At 41.7% G+C, this 20,840-nt stretch overlaps 1 protein-coding gene across 1 annotated transcript; it reads left to right on the forward strand.

Annotated features, from left to right (window-relative positions):
* Window positions 1–9,336: 9,336 nt before the first annotated feature.
* Window positions 9,337–10,436, forward strand: rgs5b (regulator of G protein signaling 5b). Its single transcript, XM_012860938.3, has 5 exons — window positions 9,337–9,484; window positions 9,603–9,692; window positions 9,791–9,855; window positions 9,965–10,128; window positions 10,235–10,436. The coding sequence occupies exons 1-5, from the start codon at window positions 9,342–9,344 to the stop codon at window positions 10,409–10,411; spliced, it is 639 nt and encodes a 212-aa protein (XP_012716392.3). The 5' UTR covers window positions 9,337–9,341; the 3' UTR covers window positions 10,412–10,436.
* Window positions 10,437–20,840: the final 10,404 nt, after the last annotated feature.

Here is a 20,840-nt window from a genome sequence, read left to right on the forward strand (position 1 = left end):
ACAATGGGAGAGTAAAGGAAGAACAAAAAGTGAAAGAAAAGAAAAAAAAGAGTAGAGGTGAAAGAAAGAGGAGATAAAAGGGAGAGAATGATAAAACCTTCTTTGTCTGCTCCATCACCTGGAAAGAGACACAAAAAGAACAGCACAACCAACAGACATAAAGCAACAGATACACTCGAATAACACCTAGATGCCATTGCTAAATCATATATATTATTATGTAAGCTGACATGTGTAATGTGATATTTGAAAAAAGAAAGTGAAAAAACATAAATAAATAAATAAATAAATTATAAGATTACTGTATATAAGTGAACACTTAATACCTGGGACCCAGCACCTGTGGGAGATGTGAAAGTGCACTAGTTTAGGTGAAGATTATCCAGAAATAGCTTGATAGTGATTGTGGAGAACCGAAGACCCACCTTCCCCGAGCACAGAGGCAGGCATCAGGGGACCCGTAACCCCGGACTCCCAAAGGGGTTCCTAAAGCAGGTCGCCCAGGAGGGGCCGACACAGGATATCTGCAACCCCCCCCCCCCCCCCCCCCCAAGGAAGGAGCAGAGACGACCCCGAGGAAATCCCCCAGCCACCGCAATGCCGACGCCCTCAAGAGCCGCGGAGACGAGCCCGTGGGCTCCGCCGGCAGCTAGCCCCGCTGAAGTGGTCCCGGCCATGGGCCCTGAGGGCCAGAGGCCCCAGGGGCGCCCCGCCCCCGCGACGAGGGCCCCGGCCGCCCCCCGGGGGGCCAGGCCCCGCGAAGAGGCCGCCGGGAGTGGGCCGGCGCACGCCCGGGAACCCGCCCCAAACCCGAAGCCAACCAATGCGCCAGGGGGCCAAGGCGCCCTCCAACGAAGTGGAGGAGGGCAGGACGTGGGGGGATGGGCTCCGCACCTAGCGGAGACTTGAGATGTTCTTGGGAGAGGGAGCGGACCACACCCATACCTGGAAAAAAAAAAAAAAAAAACTCATTCACCCCATCCCTCCCTTGTGCCCCACTCACCACACACAGAGAGAAAAAAAAAAAAAAAAAAAAAAAAAGACGCTGTACACACATTCCCACATAACACTCACATCCAACACTGACCAAAGGGGGGGGGGGGGGGGGGGTCACCCCAAATCGACTATACGACTGCTTGTGCCCGACCCCCGGCCCCGGCCCCAGACCAGACGCCCCCCGGACCGGGCCCCCCCAAGAGGGCGGGCCAACACGACCCGCACGAGCCACCCGGCCAGAGCCCCCCCCTCCCCCTGAATACCTAATAAACCCCCTCCCTCCCCCCACCTTACCCTTGCCATCCCTGCCCCCCGCCCCCTGGGGGGAGCAGAGGCATCAGCCCCAGACCTGGCAAGCCGCTGACTGCACACTGCAGCCCCCCGCCAAGACCCCGGACACAGTGGCCCGCACCTCCTCCAGGCCCCAGACTCCTTGCCGCCATCGGAGAACGGGGGTGTGCAGAAGACCCCGATCCTCCCTACGCCTGCTCAAATGTTGTGTTGTTGCATGTTGTTCTCAAGTGCGTTTAAAAACTGGGAGCGCCGAAGGGGATGCACGGCACAGCCCACCCCCCTTCCGGAAGGTAGCTGTTGCCAGCGCACCCCCTCCGTGTGACTGCCCAGAACCCTCAATGTCTAAGTGGGAGAGGAGGTGAAGGGAGCCGTCCGAGGTGAGGCCCACACAACATAAGCCCCCCCCCAGACGTCTTCCCCCCACCCCCACCCCCACCCCCCCTACCATGGCCTATATGAGTGTGCGATGTGAAAAATGTTTGAAGTGAAAGTGTCTAAGATGCATGATAAAATTGGGGAGAGGGGCGTCACCAGAAAGTGGCAACCTCCAGTAACGCCCCCTCCCTCATGACCTACATGTGTGGCGGCGTGATGGAGCAGGCAGAGGGAGGAGTCCGGGGATGGGGAGCAAATGACTGGGAAGCCAACCCAGGGAGCCAGCTCCCCTACTGACTCCAATAGGCACCCCCGCTCCCCGAAAGCCCCACCCAGAGAAGGGGGCCTCGCCAGCGGCACCACCGTAGCCCAGGGGCCAGGGAGAGGCCGCAGGGCCCGCCAGCCAACCACCCACCAGGACCAACACCTCAACCCCCAAGCCAAACATTTCTAACAATTTTGGCTTCATCAGGCTGCATTATGTGACCCAAAAATAACAAATATTTGTCCCTGACTGAACTTGCTAACTGTAATCTGGCTTTTCATATTGCTTTTGGAGTAATGACTTGTTCCTTTCTGATTGGACTTTCAGCTCATGCTGGGTGCTCGCCTGCAAGCATATTGAGCTTTATGTATGTAAATGTCTGAAACTGAAGAAATGAAGAATAGTATCTGCACAAAAAGAAAAATTAATATTTAGCAGAAATCCTTTTGGAGATACTAAGTGACTGAAACAAGAAGGGTTTAAACTGATTTAATGTCACAGAGCAACAAAAAACTGGTTGTGTGCTGTATCTATCTGCATTGTTACCTTACGTGATCTGTTATGCAAATCTCATTGCAGAACAAGCTTGGGGTAGTTTCTGTGTAAAATCAGTGTATCAGCAGGGTTTCCATTTCAGTTCACACTAATACTTCATTAAATGAAACATGAAGAGGCACTTTATTTCCAGGGCAACAAGAAAACTAGGCTCATGACAAACAATTGAAAATAATACAATGATGGGAGACAAGAGAAGGCTGATGAAGAGGGAGAGCGGGTCGCAGAGGTTCTGATTGAGACACAGCCGGTAAACACGGCCGCAGACAGCGAGCCCAAACTCTGTGACTGACGAAGCAGCCTGCCTGGGGTTGGAGTCCACCGACAACTCTGGCGTGTTGCCATGACAACTCCGCTTAGAGTTGAGACCTTAAGATGCTAGAAGCACCAACTTCGCAGAAAACAATCCATCGTGTTTTTATTATTATCATCATTGTTACCCGCGGGTTGCAGCAACATGAGGGTGAGGGTGACGTTCACGTCTGAATTTCACACAAAACATTTCTAAAAAAAATAAAAAATACAAAGTATGCATACGAATTAAAACTGTCTTGTTTTAAAAATGAAGTTGTCACATTTTTCTTTCAATGTCAGCATATACTAAAATGTCCAAGACGCATTTAACCAGCAAGCACTCCTGTTTTTTTAGCAATGCAATTTCTCAAGGACAAATAGGTAACTACATGCTCCTGTTTTCTTTTTCTTTTTTTGTGATTGTAGTTTCTGTCACAAAAGAAGCGCAGTTTGTTAAAATGTAAAGTATTGTTTTCACAATCTCTATCTTTTAAATTCAATCTACAAGCAATATTACATCAAATAATTTGCCTCTAATGTAAGAAGTTGTTTTGAGGCCTAATTCCTTATCCTTATCCATAATGGATACTTTATAAATGTGCCTGGTTATTTGTAACAAAAGACAAAATGAGATGTTTCTGGGTCGAGGTTGCTGACCAACCAACCGTCTGGTTTCATAACGTTGAACATAAGCTTTGTATTTGTACAATGACCTTGTTTTTGACAGTAGGTCAACAATATTATCTCACTCTGACCTGATTTTAAGCTACTATTAAATCTTTGTGTTCTTTCTCGTGAGCTCATAACTTTTTCAGTGGACCTTGGTAGAGATGATTGGACCCATATTGCAGAAATATCAGCCAGTTATTAAAGGTGAAATCCTGCTTTGAGTTCCGGTTCTGCTGAAGGACAACCTAGAATCTCCGTTATCAGTCATCAGAATATCACTTATTTTGATTGAGACAAAGAATTAATCACTTGCATGAGTTGTCTTGTAAAAAATCAGAAATTTACTAAAAGAAGACAAAACCTATTTCAGTGCTTTTTGCATTTATATTCATGGATCTAATGGGGATCTACTCTGCAGTAACGAGAACCAGATTTTAAAAACCACAGAGCTGTTGTATACACTGTAAAAAACTGCTGGGTTATTTCTGTGACCTAAATGCTAAGTTGATACTATTGGGACAGATGCTGGGTCAAAAAACCATGACCCAGTTTGTTGGTTAGAGAGGAAACCTGATCAGACTTTACTGAGCATCTTCCTCCGGATAAAAACATAAATGGTATGTATGCGAAAGGATTCTATATAATAATGATAATGTCAGCTGGTTGTGTTAGTGACTTCAGTTCACATCAGAGGAAAAAGTTTGTTCACATGAGAGACTAATATGTCGTTACCTGCCAATAGTTACGAACATTCATGCTTTGACACGGGAATTGGTTATAATGTTAAGATAAGGAGGCTGTGTTTGATACACACTACAAGTACGCTGTAAGGAAAGTACAAACTTGCTGTCGTAAAGGTAATTAAAAGTACTAAATGATGTCATCACATAAGTTGCATATTTGTCTGTTTGCATTTGCTTGTATGATATAGGTTGGTCCATGGGTGCCCAAGTCCAGTCCTGCAGGATCTACTATCCTGTGCACACAACAACGTTTTCGGGTGAAAAGATGGCAACTCTGGAGAACTACAACCATGATGTTAGAGTGTTATTGTGGGTATACTTATAAATACTAACAATAATGAAGTAGGAGAAAGAAAATGAGAATAAAACACAAAATCTGGATTCATTCATTTTTATTTTGTCTTAGGCAAACTACAGCAAACGTAATCAAAACTAAACAAACAAGCAAAACTAACCATCAGTTTTTAGGGGTTTCCATGTACATGGATTCTCTTAATGAACCAAAAAGAGACGATAGAAATGTGGTGATTTACTTTAGATTCAAAACTGTTGGCTTTTACATTTTACCCATAATAAGGAGAAATAGATCAGCCAGAGGAAAAATAAAAATTAGAAACTTAATCACATACTATGATGTTCTCTTTATTCTTTTATTAAATATTGCTAATGCTGATGGGACAAGAAGAATGAAAATAAAAATAAATCTGAGCTGCACAGCGGAACAGTTCTTAGCACTGTTGCATCACAGCAAAAGAGTCATCGGTTCCAATCTCGGCGGGGGCATTTCACCTGTCCACATTAATGCGTGGGTTAGTTCTCTCTGGTTACTTCTACTGGCTGCTAAGTGATGGACGGGCCACATGTCAAGGCCAGGGTGTACCCTGGTTTTCACCCACTAGTCACTGGAGATTGGCACTATCTGACTGTAACTGTGGAATCATTAAATGGTGTAAAAGATGGTTGGATGATTCATTTTAACCTAGATATGACTCCTTTAGTAATGCAGGTTCTATGTTACTCTTTTCAAGCAACTCTCTGGTGGCTTTGATGTTAGACATTAGTCACTTTAACCAACTTCAGCCTGCGTCTTGACACAAACTAATATCTACAGTTGGGCTGGGACTGCAAAATACTCTCAATTTGGTTGTTATTAACCTTGTGGTTTTTAGAGTGTATGTGAACGGACAACACAACCTTAAATAGAACCACCACATTTAGGATGTGAGGAAGACAAACATACTTTGGCAGCATGAATGATGTTATTTTGTATCCTCCGTAATTTGGGCTGAGCATAGTCCACAAAAACATGTTTACAACCAGTGAAGGATGTTTGAAAGGGAAAACTCTGTTGGCCTGAGACTGGAACACGGACATGCCTCGTTGTGCCGAGCAACACTGAATGACAATTGTGCACTCTTCAGGCAACGAACTTCACCCTACTGAGCATCGCCATGCATGAAAAACACAGGGGACAGATGAAAGAATGACATTTTTCTAGTTTAGAGTAACTCCAGCTCAGATTTATTCAGATCAGTAGAAAAGAAATGGGAATAATCTGCTCAGTTGACAGGAGAACCCCTAAAATGGCTGAAATCCTTGGCTTGACATGCAGTGGCACATAGAACTTTTTCACTTACAGATTTGAATGTGTTTTGTGGGATTTTATGAGAGATAGATGAACTAAAAGTAGAGCAAAACTCCCCCCTAAATACTTCACAGCACCGCTTTTAGCTGCAGTCACTTTAAGTCTTATGAGGGTATATATCTACCAGCTTTGAACATCTTGAGACTGACACTTCATCGTTCTCTGCAAAATAGTCAGATTTCAAGAAGAGCATGCGTAAGCATATATTTCAACCCTTGTCAAAGACTCTCAGTTAGACCGAGCCCTACACTCTGACAGAGCCATTTTGAAAAAATAAGTGTTAATCTAAACCATTCCATTGTAGCTCTGTTTGGATATTCAGCATTGATTCTGCTAAAAGGTGACCCTCTAGTTTCAGGTTTTTTGCAGCTTCTCGTGTATTAAGCTCCATCCATCAAACCATCAACTCCAACCAGCTGACCTGTCCCTGCAGAAGACAAGCATGCACACAGATGTTTGGTGGTGGAGACTTTCTGCTCTGTATGATGTGTACACTACACATACTCAAACACAAACTCAAACAAGGACTTCTTGTTTATTCCTTTTAATAATGAATTTCTTTTTCCATAGAGGCCAGTTGTTCGGAGTGCATGAATAATAGTTTTCCTTTCAACCAATTTTTCCACATGAGCTGTGGAGGTCCGCCTCTTCTGCAGAGTTACAGCGGGGCTCTTGGCTCTTTTTCTCTGTGTAATGTTCTCCTTGCCCAGCCGGTGAGTTTAACTGGATGGCCATGTCTTTGACTTAGTTTAGCAGTTGGGGATTAAAACGTGTTCAGTGAGATGGTAAAAGTTTGAGAATTGTTTCTCAAGCTAACCTTGTTTTAAATTTCCAAAACATTTCTCCCTGACCCCTCTGCTGTATTCCTTGTTTTTCAGCATACAGTTTTTTTCCACATATGTTTTATAACAAACCCCCAGGGTCCTCACAGAAGCAACCGCATTCATACTGAGTTTATATTACTCACAGATGAACTTTGGCAGGTGTAAAACTCGACAACTTTGGCTCATTTTCCTGCCCCTTCAGTATCATTGTGCAATGCTATCACATAAGATCTCAATACTGTACACAACAGTTTAAAACCGCAACCCATACCACATGTTTGCTGCCCTGAGCCTTGTATTTTTACTGGTCAGCTTCCCAGACCGTGATTCCAATGAAGAGGAAGAGGAGAGGCCCATTCTTATAGGCTGAAGTGACGTTGTGTTGACATCCAGCGCTGTGTGCGGCCATTTAGAGGGAAAGTATTGTCGGCGGCTGCCAGTAGAGGAAGCCGTCTCAGCCGCTATCAGTGAGCCTGGTGCCTTTTCATCCGGTGATCTGATCGTCTCCTTCCTGCGCAGGCTGTGAACTAACCGAGAAAAAAGACCATTAGCAGAGTTTACTGTTAACTGGCTTCCCTGTTGAGTCTAAACATAGACTCGGGGATTCAATAAAGCATTGTTTTTGCTCCGACAGGGCTATTTATAGGTAAAACTTTCTATGCTTGTTCATGCCTTGATAGGAAAAACAGCCCAGCCACAGTCTGTGCAGGCAGTAACTAAAAGACACGTGTTCATTAAGGTACGTGTGAGAACTGAAACTAAATTCCTCATTTTTAACATTGCTTTTATTTTTTGAGCAATTTATTATATTTAAGCAAAAGTTCATAATTTACAGGAAGTTAATCTTTTTTTATTCAGAACATACTACCTGTTTTTATTTTGTTTCGAATCAATCCTACAAAACTATTGTATACTTCCATCAAACTATGTCACATCTGGCTTGCGATTCACTGGCGTACCCGTAGGAAGATGCTTTGAGTAGCTCACACTCCAGCATTACCATCCTGTACGTATGATACAGTAGCTGTGTAGCATATGCAGTTTGATTGCCAGCTAGACCAAAAGCTGTCATAGATGGTTGTTTGTTTTTGGACATTTGAATAAAATGCTGCGCCCTGAGCATCATATAAAGCTTGGAAGTGGCTTATATACCACATACACATGCGACTGCTGCAACCAGCAATGTCGCAGACATTACCCAATGATAATTTTACTTAATGTCATGCAATGCCATGCAGACACTCTGTCTACACTGTCGACTCACTCTGGCATGTTGAACGCTTGAACGAGTTCCAACTGAAGGACGTTCAGGTAATAATCAGTTGACTTCTTAATGGCACTCTCAGAGCTTTCATCTCCATATGATCAGTTGATCATTAATTATAGAAAAATTAAAAAAAGCAAAACAGGGACAAGCCAACCAAAAATAAATCATTCCATCCTTGCACAGTACGACACTTTTTATCTAATACACATATTATCTTGGGAAGCATCAAAAGCGACACACATATTTCAAACATGTCACAAAACTTAATGTTCCACAAAACGCACTTCATAGACCCACATAACCCACATTATTCTATATGCCAACACACAGGACAAGTATAAACAGCCAAACAGCTGTTTTCAAACTGATCTCATTTAACCTAAAGTCAATAATTCACACACTGGTCATCTTAATCATGCTCCTCTGTCATTCAGAATCCTGTACTGAGACACACAAAACAGGTATTTCTTTAAATTAACTGTGAAATGCAAAAGATTAAAGTGAAAACTAACATAGTTGAGCAGAAGATTTTGTCTTCATATTTAAAATCATAAAATATCTGTCCAAGAGAAGAGAACATTCTGTCTGTTTTTTTATTTTATTTTGTAACCAGATGCAGAGGCAAGCACTTCACTTCTAGCCCTTCGTCTGATGTTTTATTTTCTAAGACGTTGTTGTGCTAGTGTCCTTTATCTCATTAATATAAATGTAATCATTGGAAGTGTGTGGTGGAAGATTTTATCATCTTTGAAACCCTAACTTTGTTGATATACTCGGATAACATGACCCAGACAGCGCCCACTACCAAGCTATAAGCATGAGATAGTTTGAGCTGTTGATGAGATTCCTGATCTCAGATCCCAGTAAAATTATGCATCTTTGCGATATGTAGGAGGTGGCGTGTTTAATCAGTGGACCCTCCAGCTCCCAACGTCTGGATAAAAGGAGTTATGAGGGATTAGTGAGATCAGATACAAATGAGAGTTGAAGAAGAGCTCATGCAAAGGCAGGTCAGTAATACGTGTTAGGTTCTTGAAGGTGGAAGCACTAAAGCAGATTTTATCTTTGTGCAGAACCACCTGTTTTATAACAAAGGTTTCCGCTCAAAGGGGTTTTCTGATTAATTCTCTTTAGAGACATGCAGCATGAACACAGACAAAAAAAAAAGAACCTGCGCCAAAAAGACACAGTCCTCCCTCACCTAGTCACCACAAGGACATTGAAGAGGAGTGAAGTAATTCATTCATTGACGAGTCACTGAGCAATGAGGAAGTAGTGTGGAGGAAATTCAGCCTCAAGGAGTCTCTTCAACCACCCACTCATCTCTCTCATTGGCTGAGAAGCATGATGTCACCCTGATGTCACCCTGGCCTGTTCTATAAAAAGCCACTTTCCCACACAGGCGGCAGACCAGATGAAAGCTCATTTACTGGCGACGAGGAGGACAGCTCGCACTCGCAGTAACTTGGGAGAAGCGCTTAGAGTTATTCAGCAGGAGCAGACAAACCTCATCATGTGCAGAGGACTTGAATCATTGCCTATCACCTGCCTGGAGAGGTAAACTGAGCCACTTTTCACTCTAATAACAAACCTTCTGGTTTTCTTACACCAGCGATGTGCTCATGGATTGAAGCTTGTCTAAAGCGGTCTGTAACCCTGTACCTTGTTCTCACAGGGCGAAAGAGCTGAGAGCGCTGTTCAGCAGTTTATTGCAGAGATCAGACCACAGCATCCCAGGGCGGTCCACAAGAAGTGACAAACTGAGGTAAGGCGGGCACGCAGCTTCTCTTTGGAAGAGTTACAGTGATATCACGGTTGAAATGTTTTCTAACGATGCTGGGTTTTTTTTTCCTGTCAACGCAGATTACATGAAGTCAACGAGCCTCTAAAATGGAAGGAGTCGTTTGAAAATCTCTTGTCCAGTCAAAGTAAGTTCACGATTCTTCAGGTCGGGCTTAATTCAACGGAGAATTCCTCCATTCCTGATGGATTTAAGGTGACCAGCAGGCTTTAACTGCTCCTCTGCTCTACCTCCAGATGGACTGTGTGTGTTCAGAGAATTCCTGGTGTCGGAGTTTAGTGAGGAAAACATGGCCTTTTACTTGGCCTGCGAGGACTACAGGACGACTAAACCGTCCAAACTGGCCGCCAAGGCGAAGAAAATCTACGAGGAGTTCATCTCCTCCGATGCACCGCGGGAGGTATGTTTCCTGTAACTACACCCTTGGATCCTCCTTCACTCAGCTGTTTTTGGTTAACTTGCAGCCAGACGTTTACTCTAAACTTTCTGTTCCTTTTGTTCCGCAGGTAAACCTTGACCACTCTACCAAAGAGATCACCAAGGAGAACCTGAAACGGGCCAGCCAGTCCTGTTTCGATCAGGCTCAGGACAAAATCTACACCCTAATGGAGAAGGACTGCTACCCCCGCTTCCTCAGATCATCGGCGTACCTGGAGCTGACCAGGAACACGAAGACAGGCTAAGAGACTTTATTTAAAAAAAAAAAAAGACGAAAATTAGAAGCAACTTGTCTTCTCCTTGAAAAGGGACGTAAGGCTACTGACGCCCTGCACGGGCTACAAAGGCTCGGCTGACAGCCTGGGGGGTCTCTGGATGAGCTGTGGAGTTCTTTCTGTCTCCTCAAAGACTCCACGCATCGGGATGCAAGCTGGAAGCTGAAGTACACTGGAAGCTGCGAGAAGAAGCTCACACAGACTGAGCATTAAAAAAGCCTCATGTGCTGTAGCTTATACACAACTGAGGTGCTATCACACAACCAAACTACCATTTGAAGTGTAGCATCACTATTTATTTATTCTTTATTTATTGAAAATTGTTTACTGAACAATTGCTGCGCAACTGTTTCTTCAAAACTTGTATATTTTATATAGTTCATTTTTTATGTGAAACTAATATTGTATAAAAAAAACTACAGAGTCCAACTGTTATGATGTTTTTAATGCAGTATTTGAAGAAAATTTGGATATTTATGAGTAAATATGATCAGAAAAGACTTGTTTGTGCGTTTTTTTTAGCAACTTTCTAATCTGTAGCACAGAGTTTACACTTCACAAGTGGGTGAGAGGGTGACTCCTTTGTTCTAAGGTTGCAGTCTTTGGATCAAATGAGTATGTTTGGATATGAATATGTGGGATACATAGTTTTTTGCTACCATAAAAAGCCTGTTTTTATCATTTAGTACACCTAAATTATAATATCCCGGTGATGGATGGGAAATCTATCCATAATGTACCTTGCCCATCTTTCTCAAAGCACTCTAGGTCGGCCTCCCAGAGAGGCAAGACAGGATTAAGAGATTGGATTTGGATTGATAAATGGTTGGGATTTCTTTTTTATGCCTAAAAATACTAAAGAAAACAAAATACTTCCCCAGATATTTATCCAAATCACTTACCAACACCAAGAAAACTGATTTAAGAGAACCAAATAGATGGTTTAAGAATAGTGTTTATAAAATAAGTCGGGGCTATAATATATCTAATGTCTTCACCCTGCTGCAACAATGGAAAAAGGTGTCAAACCAATTCACTGCATTGAAAGGAACTCCCTCTACGTAGTGGGATCAATACAAAAAAGAACGCTTACAACACAAATATCATTTAAGATGACCATATAAAGCTAAATAGCTGTAATAAAGTGTTCTTTAAACCAATTAGTAATTAAATTGAAAAGGCCGGGGCGGGGGGACCAGGTGTCAACATGGAACGTAAAAACATCTTGGCTACAAGGAGAGGTGGAAGGAGTATGTCACCGTGAATGAAAAAAACTGCAATGTATATATTTTTGAGGAGGGTAGCAAAGACTGAAACAGTAACAGGTGAAACTATTAAACAGACCTGAAACAGCTGAGAGGGAATCACCACAATGAGGCTGACTGGAGGGAAAAACTGAATGACATAAACACACAGGAAATAAATGAATTAACCAAAAAAAAATCTATAAAATACCAAAACACAAACTGTAGGCCAAATCCTTAACCAATAACGCCTAGCACATATGCATGGATTTTTTTATACATGTGTATAGTGTTGTAATGGACATATTTTCTATTGGAGTAAAAAAAATTCTACCTCTGTCAATGAAATGTAACACTTTTGGTTTTTACTGCTCACAGCTTCTTACATTTATTTATTAAATCTAAAAAACCCAAACTCTTACCTGTAGTAGAAAATTATCTTTTGGCGACAATATATGTTTTGTAGTTATTAGCTAGTGAGATTTGGACTGAGGCAAAAGCAGATTTCTAATATCTTAAAAAATATGACAGAAAAAGTAATATATATAGTAATATATATATATATATATATATATATATATATATATATATATATATATATATATATATATATATAAATACTTCAAAGAGAAATACTGAATAATGGTCTAATGTGGAAACTTGAAAGTTAAATCTTCAAGGACCTCTCCGGGTTAAACAGCAAATTCTTGAGATGCAGAAGAAAATGCAGAAGAATTATTGATTTTTAACAGCCTGATATTCCACGTCCCCCATTCTCTGTAGATTCATAACACAAGATCAATATTTCTTCAAGTTTAATTTGAATTGAAAAGTAAAGTGCTCCTGATGCATTTGCGTCTATGGAAATAAAATCTAATATATTAAATTCAAGCTTTAACTCCCTTTTTTTCAAAGCCATTATATTGAACACCGCTGTAGGCAGTCAGAGGCAGAGATGCCGATGAGGTTTGGGAACGACGACTTCTTCACTTCAGATTAGACCTACACTCAGTCCAGCATCAGAATCCAGGGTGGAGGTCAGGGCCTGAGCCAAGCTTGGCTCTGCGGCGGTGGGAAACGGAAAGCCCACATGGCTGACGTGCAGAGCTGTGAAATAAAGTGTTCATGTGTGTGTGTGTGTGTGTGTGTGTGTGGGCACATGTGCGGGCTAAACAACAAGTTGGTTCTCCAGGGAGCCATCTGAGTGTGAGGGCTGGTCACCATGGAGACAGCAGCCACCTACCGTGCACTTTCACAGACAGGTTTGTTTACTACCTTTGCCAGTCCGTCTATGATTCACAAACTCATCCCATCCTACGCCTTACAGCTGAAACAAATGAGTCTTGTTCAAACACTAGGCTGTTAGAGAGGTGTGGGTGAAGTCATTAACTCCACTCTGAGTCTCGTGGACCATCCCTCTTTATCGCTGTCATTTGTAGTGCAAAGTGAGGAGCAGAGAGCCTTATTCTGACTCTGCCCATACTAATTAAGATGAAGTACTTAAACTCTGTTTTGATTTCGTGGCGCTGCAAACGTAGACAGTTTCAGAGACACGGGTTTTCAGTACGATTTAACCTACAGGGCTGATGTACCGCGCGCTGCTGTGCACATCTTGATGATTCATGCCTTATTTAGCACGCCAAACGTCAGTTTCTGTAGTGGAGAAAGAAACCAGCGTGCCGAGACACGATGAGGCACGGTTGCATGTGGGTGGATAAAACTTTCTATATGCATCGACATGTGCAGAAAAGGCTACGTTGGATCTGTTCACTGTGACAGGTTGGATGAGCACAGCGACAAAGATGTAGAAGATCAGAGCTACCTTTCCTGGTGACACTTGTTCTTTTTAAACAACTTTCTTTGCACATTGGTGAGACACAACCGAGGGGGAAAAAATGGTACAGGTGGTAGGGGAAGCCGTGCTCTGTCCCAAAACGAGAAGATGTAAAGGATTTATGAACAAAAACATGAAATATCACTTTATGTTCACACAGTTTTTTTGAACGGTGTAGGACAGCTGCTGACGTGTTTTTGAAATGTAATGGTAACTTAAAAAGGTAAAAGATGAATCATCATAACTATTCTGGAATGGGACACATTTCGGTAAAAAGGATATCATGTACAGTTAAGCCCGAAATTAGTAATGCCCCTGACACATTCAGGTCTACAGTTAGTCATTCATTTTATTCTGATAACATATGAGACTGCCATCTTTCAAACAATAATGAAACTGTCTTAGAAGGAAAAAAAATACACTTTATTAAAAAAGGCATTTGATATAGTATTCATTTTAGTCTTGACTGTGTGTGTTTGGGAGAACTAAGAGCACACATGTTTTGATTTACATAAATAGAGATTTGACAAATCATTTTATAGCTGTGTTTAAAAGAATCTGTAATCACTGTGGCATAATATAGCTCACATTTAGTCCATGTTGAATTTTTTAATATCTAAATCCAAGGTGGTCCTATGGAAAAGTATGGAATATTTTCCAGTTTGTGTTTTAAAAAGATGGAATAAAGCTTTCATTAAAGTTAAACTGTTTTAAAGAATCAATGGATACACAGAGAACAACCTTGAAACGTCTTCTTCCAAGCTTCTTCCCTGATAGTTCAGTCTTTTACCCAACCACCAAGCTCAAGACATTCTCCTTTGTGCAGCAGTTGCAGCTCGTGAGAAAAGAATGCTGCTGCGTCCACTGTTTTCATACCTATACCACGTCATGGGGAATGCAGCGTGGTGGGAACCTCTGCTTCCTAGGAGCTCATCATGAAAATGGGTTAATGCCGTGCATCCAGGGATTTCAAGTTCTTTACCAGACTCTTTTTGTTCTCCGTCAGTTCAGTCCTTGTTCTCCATGTGGCTGGGATCCCCAACATCAGGTATTTTTGAAATTGAACCAGATAAGACAAATGTGTCATCCAACCATAAAACAGTCCTTTTGCTGACAGTAAGCTCTGCAGTGGACGGTAACTTCAGCACCTTTAGCAAACCGTCGTCAGCTAGACGAATGTTCTCACAGTGCTTATACATCGCTTTTATCCATCACTTTGCATTGTTTTAATTTTATGCTAAGTACTCCCCCCACCCACAAAAAAAAGTCATGCAATTTATAAAGTGGTGGAGGTTTCTTCAGCCCTTCACTAACTGAGTGATGTTAGCTGGCTCAACGGGCAGTTTCTGAGCAGAGTGTGAAAAGAACTGGCCAAAGTAGGAACTACTTCCTCTTTAAGGGCTTAATGAGTCTCAAACACAGATGCAACCGGGTGTTGAGCTAAAACCAGTTCATGTCCAGCCCTCAAAGAAATCCTTTAAACCCCACTTCACATGCTGACAGAGCTTTACATTTACAAGGCAGGCTTTGCTCTGATGAAAAATATTGTAGGTTTTTAATAAGATGTCGCACAACTAAATCTAATTAAACTAGATCTAATTAAAAATCTAGTAATAAGATTAATGAACATAACAGCTGGTTAAAGTGCTGCTGGATTTTCAAAGATGGCTGTAAACAGCAGATTCTGTTTTAGTATGAAATTAAAGTTCCTCAGTTTAATTTAAGTGCTGTTCTATCTTTTTCTAAACTGTTTTCCAAAGTATATTCCACCACCAACAGGCCTTTCTTGAGGAATAGTCCTAAAAGAGGGGAGTTCTATGAATTCAGTGTAATGAATTGATAACTGAGAACTCGATATCCAAGCCGGACACAGAGGTTGCTTTTAAAAAGTTTATTTTAAAAGGGAGAAAGTGATGTGGAAGGCAGGCAGGACTAGCTGACCAGGGCAGGAACAGACAGAAGCAAGCTGACCAGGTGATGGAGGCAGAATCAGACTTGATGGTGAGCTGAATGCTGAAGCAGACCTGAAGCTGTAGATGAGTTTCCCAGTGAGGCAGATCGAGGCACGAAGAATCCAGAAGAGACCTTTACCAGGCGGTGTACACAAGCACTAGTAAAACAAACCAGGAAGGGCAGGGCGTGAGCAGGGCCAGGAAATAAACAGGCAGAGCGACAAGAAGACACTGGGGAACGATACATGCAGGCAGCGGGACAAGACAGGACGTTCTGGCAGGGAGTGGTAAGCTGAAGCAGGTGTATAGGCAGAGTCACAGGTGAGCAGAGACTAACTGATTGCAGCAGCAGGTGGAGCTGATTGAGGTGCTAGCTAAGTGTTGCCTGGGAGGAGACTGAACAGACAGGATAGTGACTGGTGGCTGAGAGGAGTGGAGCATGGAGTGGAATAATCAGTCCAGAAAAGTCCAAAAGAAAAACAAAAGTCCAAAATCATGACATTCAGAGGTCAAGATGACTTTAAGTATATTCCGTGTTTAATTAAAAGGCTTCATTGGATTTTGTCACGGATTGCGTCTTACTCTCCAATTAAATCTCATTTTAAAAGCAATGTGTCCAGGATCTAGAGTTTCATTTTGACTGCTGCCGTTTCCCGTTTCCTCTGCAGGAAAAAAGAACTTCAGCCAAATCCAAATGGAAAGCTGGAAAACCACAAGCCGTTTTTAAAAACCACTTGAAACAGCACAGAAGGAAAAAGTGGAAAACAACTGACAGGATTTTATGGAGGGGGGGGGATTTTTTCTTTCCATTTAGCATTGCTGTCCAAGCTCCTTTTTTTCTCCTTTTCCTGAATGTCCAAGGACTTAAGCTGTGAGATATATATGACTTTATAGATATGCCCTTCTCGTGTTCATTTATGTTTGACATTTGTGGCATATAGCAATTATAAGCATCAGATTTTGAAGTTTTTCCATTTTATTTTTTCCCATAGAAAATATGATGTAATATGTTTTATTCAAAAACAGAAAAATACATTCTATTTTTAATCCAAAGCACTTACAGTCTTTCAAACTCAGCACCGCACCAGGACTAGCTTTTATGATTTCATAGCAGAGCTCAGATATTCTAACATTATCATTCCTTATTCTGAAAAGAGAATGTTATTAAGAAAAATCAACATGAATCTATTTTACATTTAATATCCTAATTTACATTTTAAAAATTGTAGCAATGGTTTTAATTGATTGTCTTTTAAATGTGTTTGACTTGGGTAACTCTTTTAATGTGTGCTACAGACTTTCTGCCCAGGTCCCCCTTGCAAATGAGATCTTGATCTCAGTGGGGTTTTAATCTGTTTAAATAGTACAGGAGTGAGTAGGAAGAACCAGATCAGCAAAGAAGAAGCGGCACACTGTGATGACTGAAAAGACTCACCAGTAGTAGATATGCAATACAAAGTCAAGGTATAAGTAGCTAAGGCCAAGCAAAGAGCATACAGTGACTTGAATGATAAATTGGACAGTAAGGAGGGAGAGAAGAATTTATACAGGTTAGGCAGCAAGACAGAGATGGGAAGGATGTTCGGCAGGTTAGGGTGATTAAAGTGGACCTATTATGGTGCAAAATGTACTTTTTGTATGTTTCTGTACTTTCAGTTGGGTCTGTACTGCTTCTAGAAACAGCTGAAACAAAGATCCCACTATTTATTTGCCAATAATCAAATGTTTTGTTGGTGTCTGTAAAAAGAAGCCATTTCAAAAACCTCTCAAATATTACATCACAATCGGCAGGCACTTGCCCTCACCAAGCAACTCCAGCCGAGCCCAACCCAAGCGAATAAACACCATGTGTTTATGCATAGTCTCCCAGTCACAGCAAACTGTGTTGCGTGGCTTCATTTCATTTTTGAACGCAATGTCCCAGCCACATTGCCTAAATAGGTGTGAGGGTTAACGTTGAGTTAGGGGTACCAGCCTATTTGCAAAAAAGTGCGCTAAAACAGCTCATTCTGAAACACTGGACATCTACAGGCAAAAGCTTTCGATAATCTGCTACTGGTTTGGTGGCTGTGGAGAGCTTCAATAGTGCGGGAAACCCGTCTGCGACATGAGGTTGATTACAGCGGGGCGGGGGGAAATGGTACAGTGCAGAAAGCAGAATGGCACAGATCAGGAAAGGACATGTATGAGAGCTGTAAGACAGTGGTGAGGTGTGCTGTAGGTATGTCAGAGGAGTTCAAGGTGGAAGAGGGACTGCATCAAGAATTGGCTCTGAACACCTTCTTGTTTGCTGTGGTGATGGACAAGTTGACAGATGAGGTTAGACTGGTATCTCCATGGACTATGATGGTTGCAGATGACATTGTGATCAGGGAACAGATGGAGGGAAATCTGGAGAGATGGAGGTTTGCCATAGAAAGAAGAGGACTGAAGGTTAGCTTGAGCAAGACAGAATACATGAGTGAATGAGAGAGACCCAGGTGGAGCCGTAAGGTTACATGACGCAGAGATAAAGAAGATTTTAGGTACTTAAGGTCAACAGTCCAGAGCAATGTTAAGTGCGAAAAGGAAGTGAAGAAAAAGCAGGTTGGAACATGTGGAGGAAAGTGTGTGTTGTGTGATAAAAGAGTCTCTGTGAGAATTAAAGAAAAGATTTACAAGATGGTGGTGAGACCAGCGATCGTATGGTTGTATGGTTTATAAGCAGTGGCACCAAGGAAGAGACAGGAGGCAGAGGTGGAGGTAGCATGCATGGAGATGTTAAGGTTCTCTTTGGGAGTGACGAGGATGAATAGGATCAGGAATGAATAAATCAGAGGGACAGCTCGTTAGATGTGTTGGAGATAAAGCCAGAGAGGCCGGACTGAGATGGTTTGGACATGTAAAGAGGAGGCATAGTGAGTACATCGGTAGAAGGCTGGAACAGCCAGGCAGGAGGCCTAGAGGAAGACAAAGGGCTAATTTTTTTGATGGAGAAATCAAAATGAGACGTGTGTAGTAACTAGTTACATTTACTAAGTTACATATACTTTGGCAACTTATTTACTGTACTTCTAGGAGTAGCACTACTGCACTCTACTTTTTACTTCTGCTTGAGTAAGTACAGCTTCTGGCTATGCTACAAACCTCGGCTTGCTTCGCTGAACGAATAACAAGAATGTTTTAACCGGAAATGCAGCAGACACACAGTGGGTAACTGAGGTCCTAATGTCCTTATAATTTTTAAGCCGGAAAGGTTGCTTGGTTTCTCAGGTTCCTCTTTTTAACATTTCCTCAAAATAGAACATCATTTTGTGCTTTTTTTCCATTCTTAGTTTTAGGAATTCAAAATGTAATATTGTTGATAACGCTTGAAATTTGGTTCTAGTCATAATGTCTTCAGTTGTCTCCCTTCTCTGGTTAGACTCGTACCATTGAGTATACTTTCTCTCATTCTAATGTCCTTTAGTTTAAATCTTTCTCTTTGTTGAGTTTTATCATTTTAGCACATTCTTACAGATTTGCTTGAGTTTTACATTTAATATCTATTTCAGTTTCCATTTAAAGATTTACCACTTTACTTGCATTTGATTCGTTTTTCAAGTTGCTGTTTAAAGTTGAATAGATTGATACCTGAAGATGAAAAGCTAATATAAGTCTTAAAAATTGAGGCTATTACGGAACATTTCGTTGGCGTATTTTCCGTGACAACCTTTTGGCTACTAACATCACAAGGCTCTGATCACAAGTTCTGCATTTTTATTTTTAGGAGGAATATTCCATTATTCTGGGCCAGAAATAACTATGATGTGGTACCACGATGACAGAATGGAGAAAATAAACTGGATGATCAGGTTTTATTTCAGGCTTTGTTGTCTAAACAAAGTTCTACATTGCATACAGTACACACAGGTGGGACGAGCCAGCATGGGAGAGGCTCAGCCGGGCAGTTTTCACACAAGTATTCCCAAAACACTGTGGAGTGTTTTTAATGTCAGGAAGGTGAAACCATGCTGGGTAGGAGAGGTGGAGCTCTTCCAGTGGCTGGATCCTGCTCATCAGGCCATGCTGGTGGAAATGAGTCAGATCCCATGTCTGAAACCATATTTTCCCTGCGAGGGGTGAGTAATAGCTCTGGAGACAGAGGACCAACTTAGAGGAGTTGAGTGAAAACAAAAAAGATGTAGTCATAGTGACCAGGTTACCACGGAAACCACTGCAGCAGATTTGCGTCGTCCCTTCCTGCTGTTTAATCTGAAATAATTATACTAGACGGAGCTTAAAGCCACTTTCATTTCATTTGGATTGCAAAGTAGGAGTAAATAGACTTTTTTGAATAGAGCGCTTCATATCCACTTCTCGCATTTACCAAGACACCGAGCGATCAGTTTATACCACCGGCATGAGATATGAGACTCTAGTTCATGTTTCAGTATTTTACTAAAACATGAACAATACTGAGCCAGCTAGTACTAAGATTGGATTCAGAAACCGTGATGACTCACTGTAGTGAAGTGAAAAGCGCAGATTTTTTTTTCTCTCTTAATTTCCAGGGTAACTATGGATATAGCCTGAGGTGTTTTACTGGGGTTGGAGGGATAATTCTAGGTTCTTGTCTTACCTTTTCCTTCTGGTTCTCCACAAACAGAGAGATTTTTTTATTCGTCACACTGACGTCATAATGTCAACGACATGTATAGCCTACAGTGTTATGCAAAGGTACTACCTTTTGAAATTTGATCACATCACTGTCACAAACTCCAAAATTGCATTTGGAGTTAATGTGAAACACCAACACCAATACTTGTGAATTGGATTTAAAAAAATTATACATTGTCATCACAGTTGCAACATGCAAAATTGTATTATTAGCTTTCCGTATTCTTTTTTTTATGTTACCAGTCTGGTAAGAGATTTTTGGCTCAAGAAAATTTTATTAGAGATAGAAGTATTTTTTTTAAATAATTATTGTATTTTCCAGATAACTTTGTGTTTAATCTGTATACATGTGCAGTACTTGATGTTTAATGCACTTATACATAGTTATTGATGGCCATAACAAACCTACTGTTGCACAACAGCCTGTAAACAGAATTTTTTAACCAGCAGGTTGCAGCGGGTTCTCAAATGGTCTGCACATTGACTGGGCCATTCGGAAACCTCAATATCCTGTGATTGAAACCCTTCTGTTGATGCTCTGGCTGTATAATTTTGCTCCATCCTGTCTGAAGGTGAAGCACTGCCCAAGTCAAATGTTTTCTAGTCTGTCACAGGTTTTCTCTCAATATTCCTCTGCATTTTGCTACATCTATCATCTTTTTTTTTTATTTGTCATCGTATCATTCCCATCCACGCTGTAGATAAGCGTGACATAGACTAAAAATGTTACA

The sequence above is a fragment of the Fundulus heteroclitus genome, chromosome 6 (assembly GCF_011125445.2).
Source record: "Fundulus heteroclitus isolate FHET01 chromosome 6, MU-UCD_Fhet_4.1, whole genome shotgun sequence".
NCBI classification, from domain to species: domain Eukaryota; kingdom Metazoa; phylum Chordata; class Actinopteri; order Cyprinodontiformes; family Fundulidae; genus Fundulus; species Fundulus heteroclitus.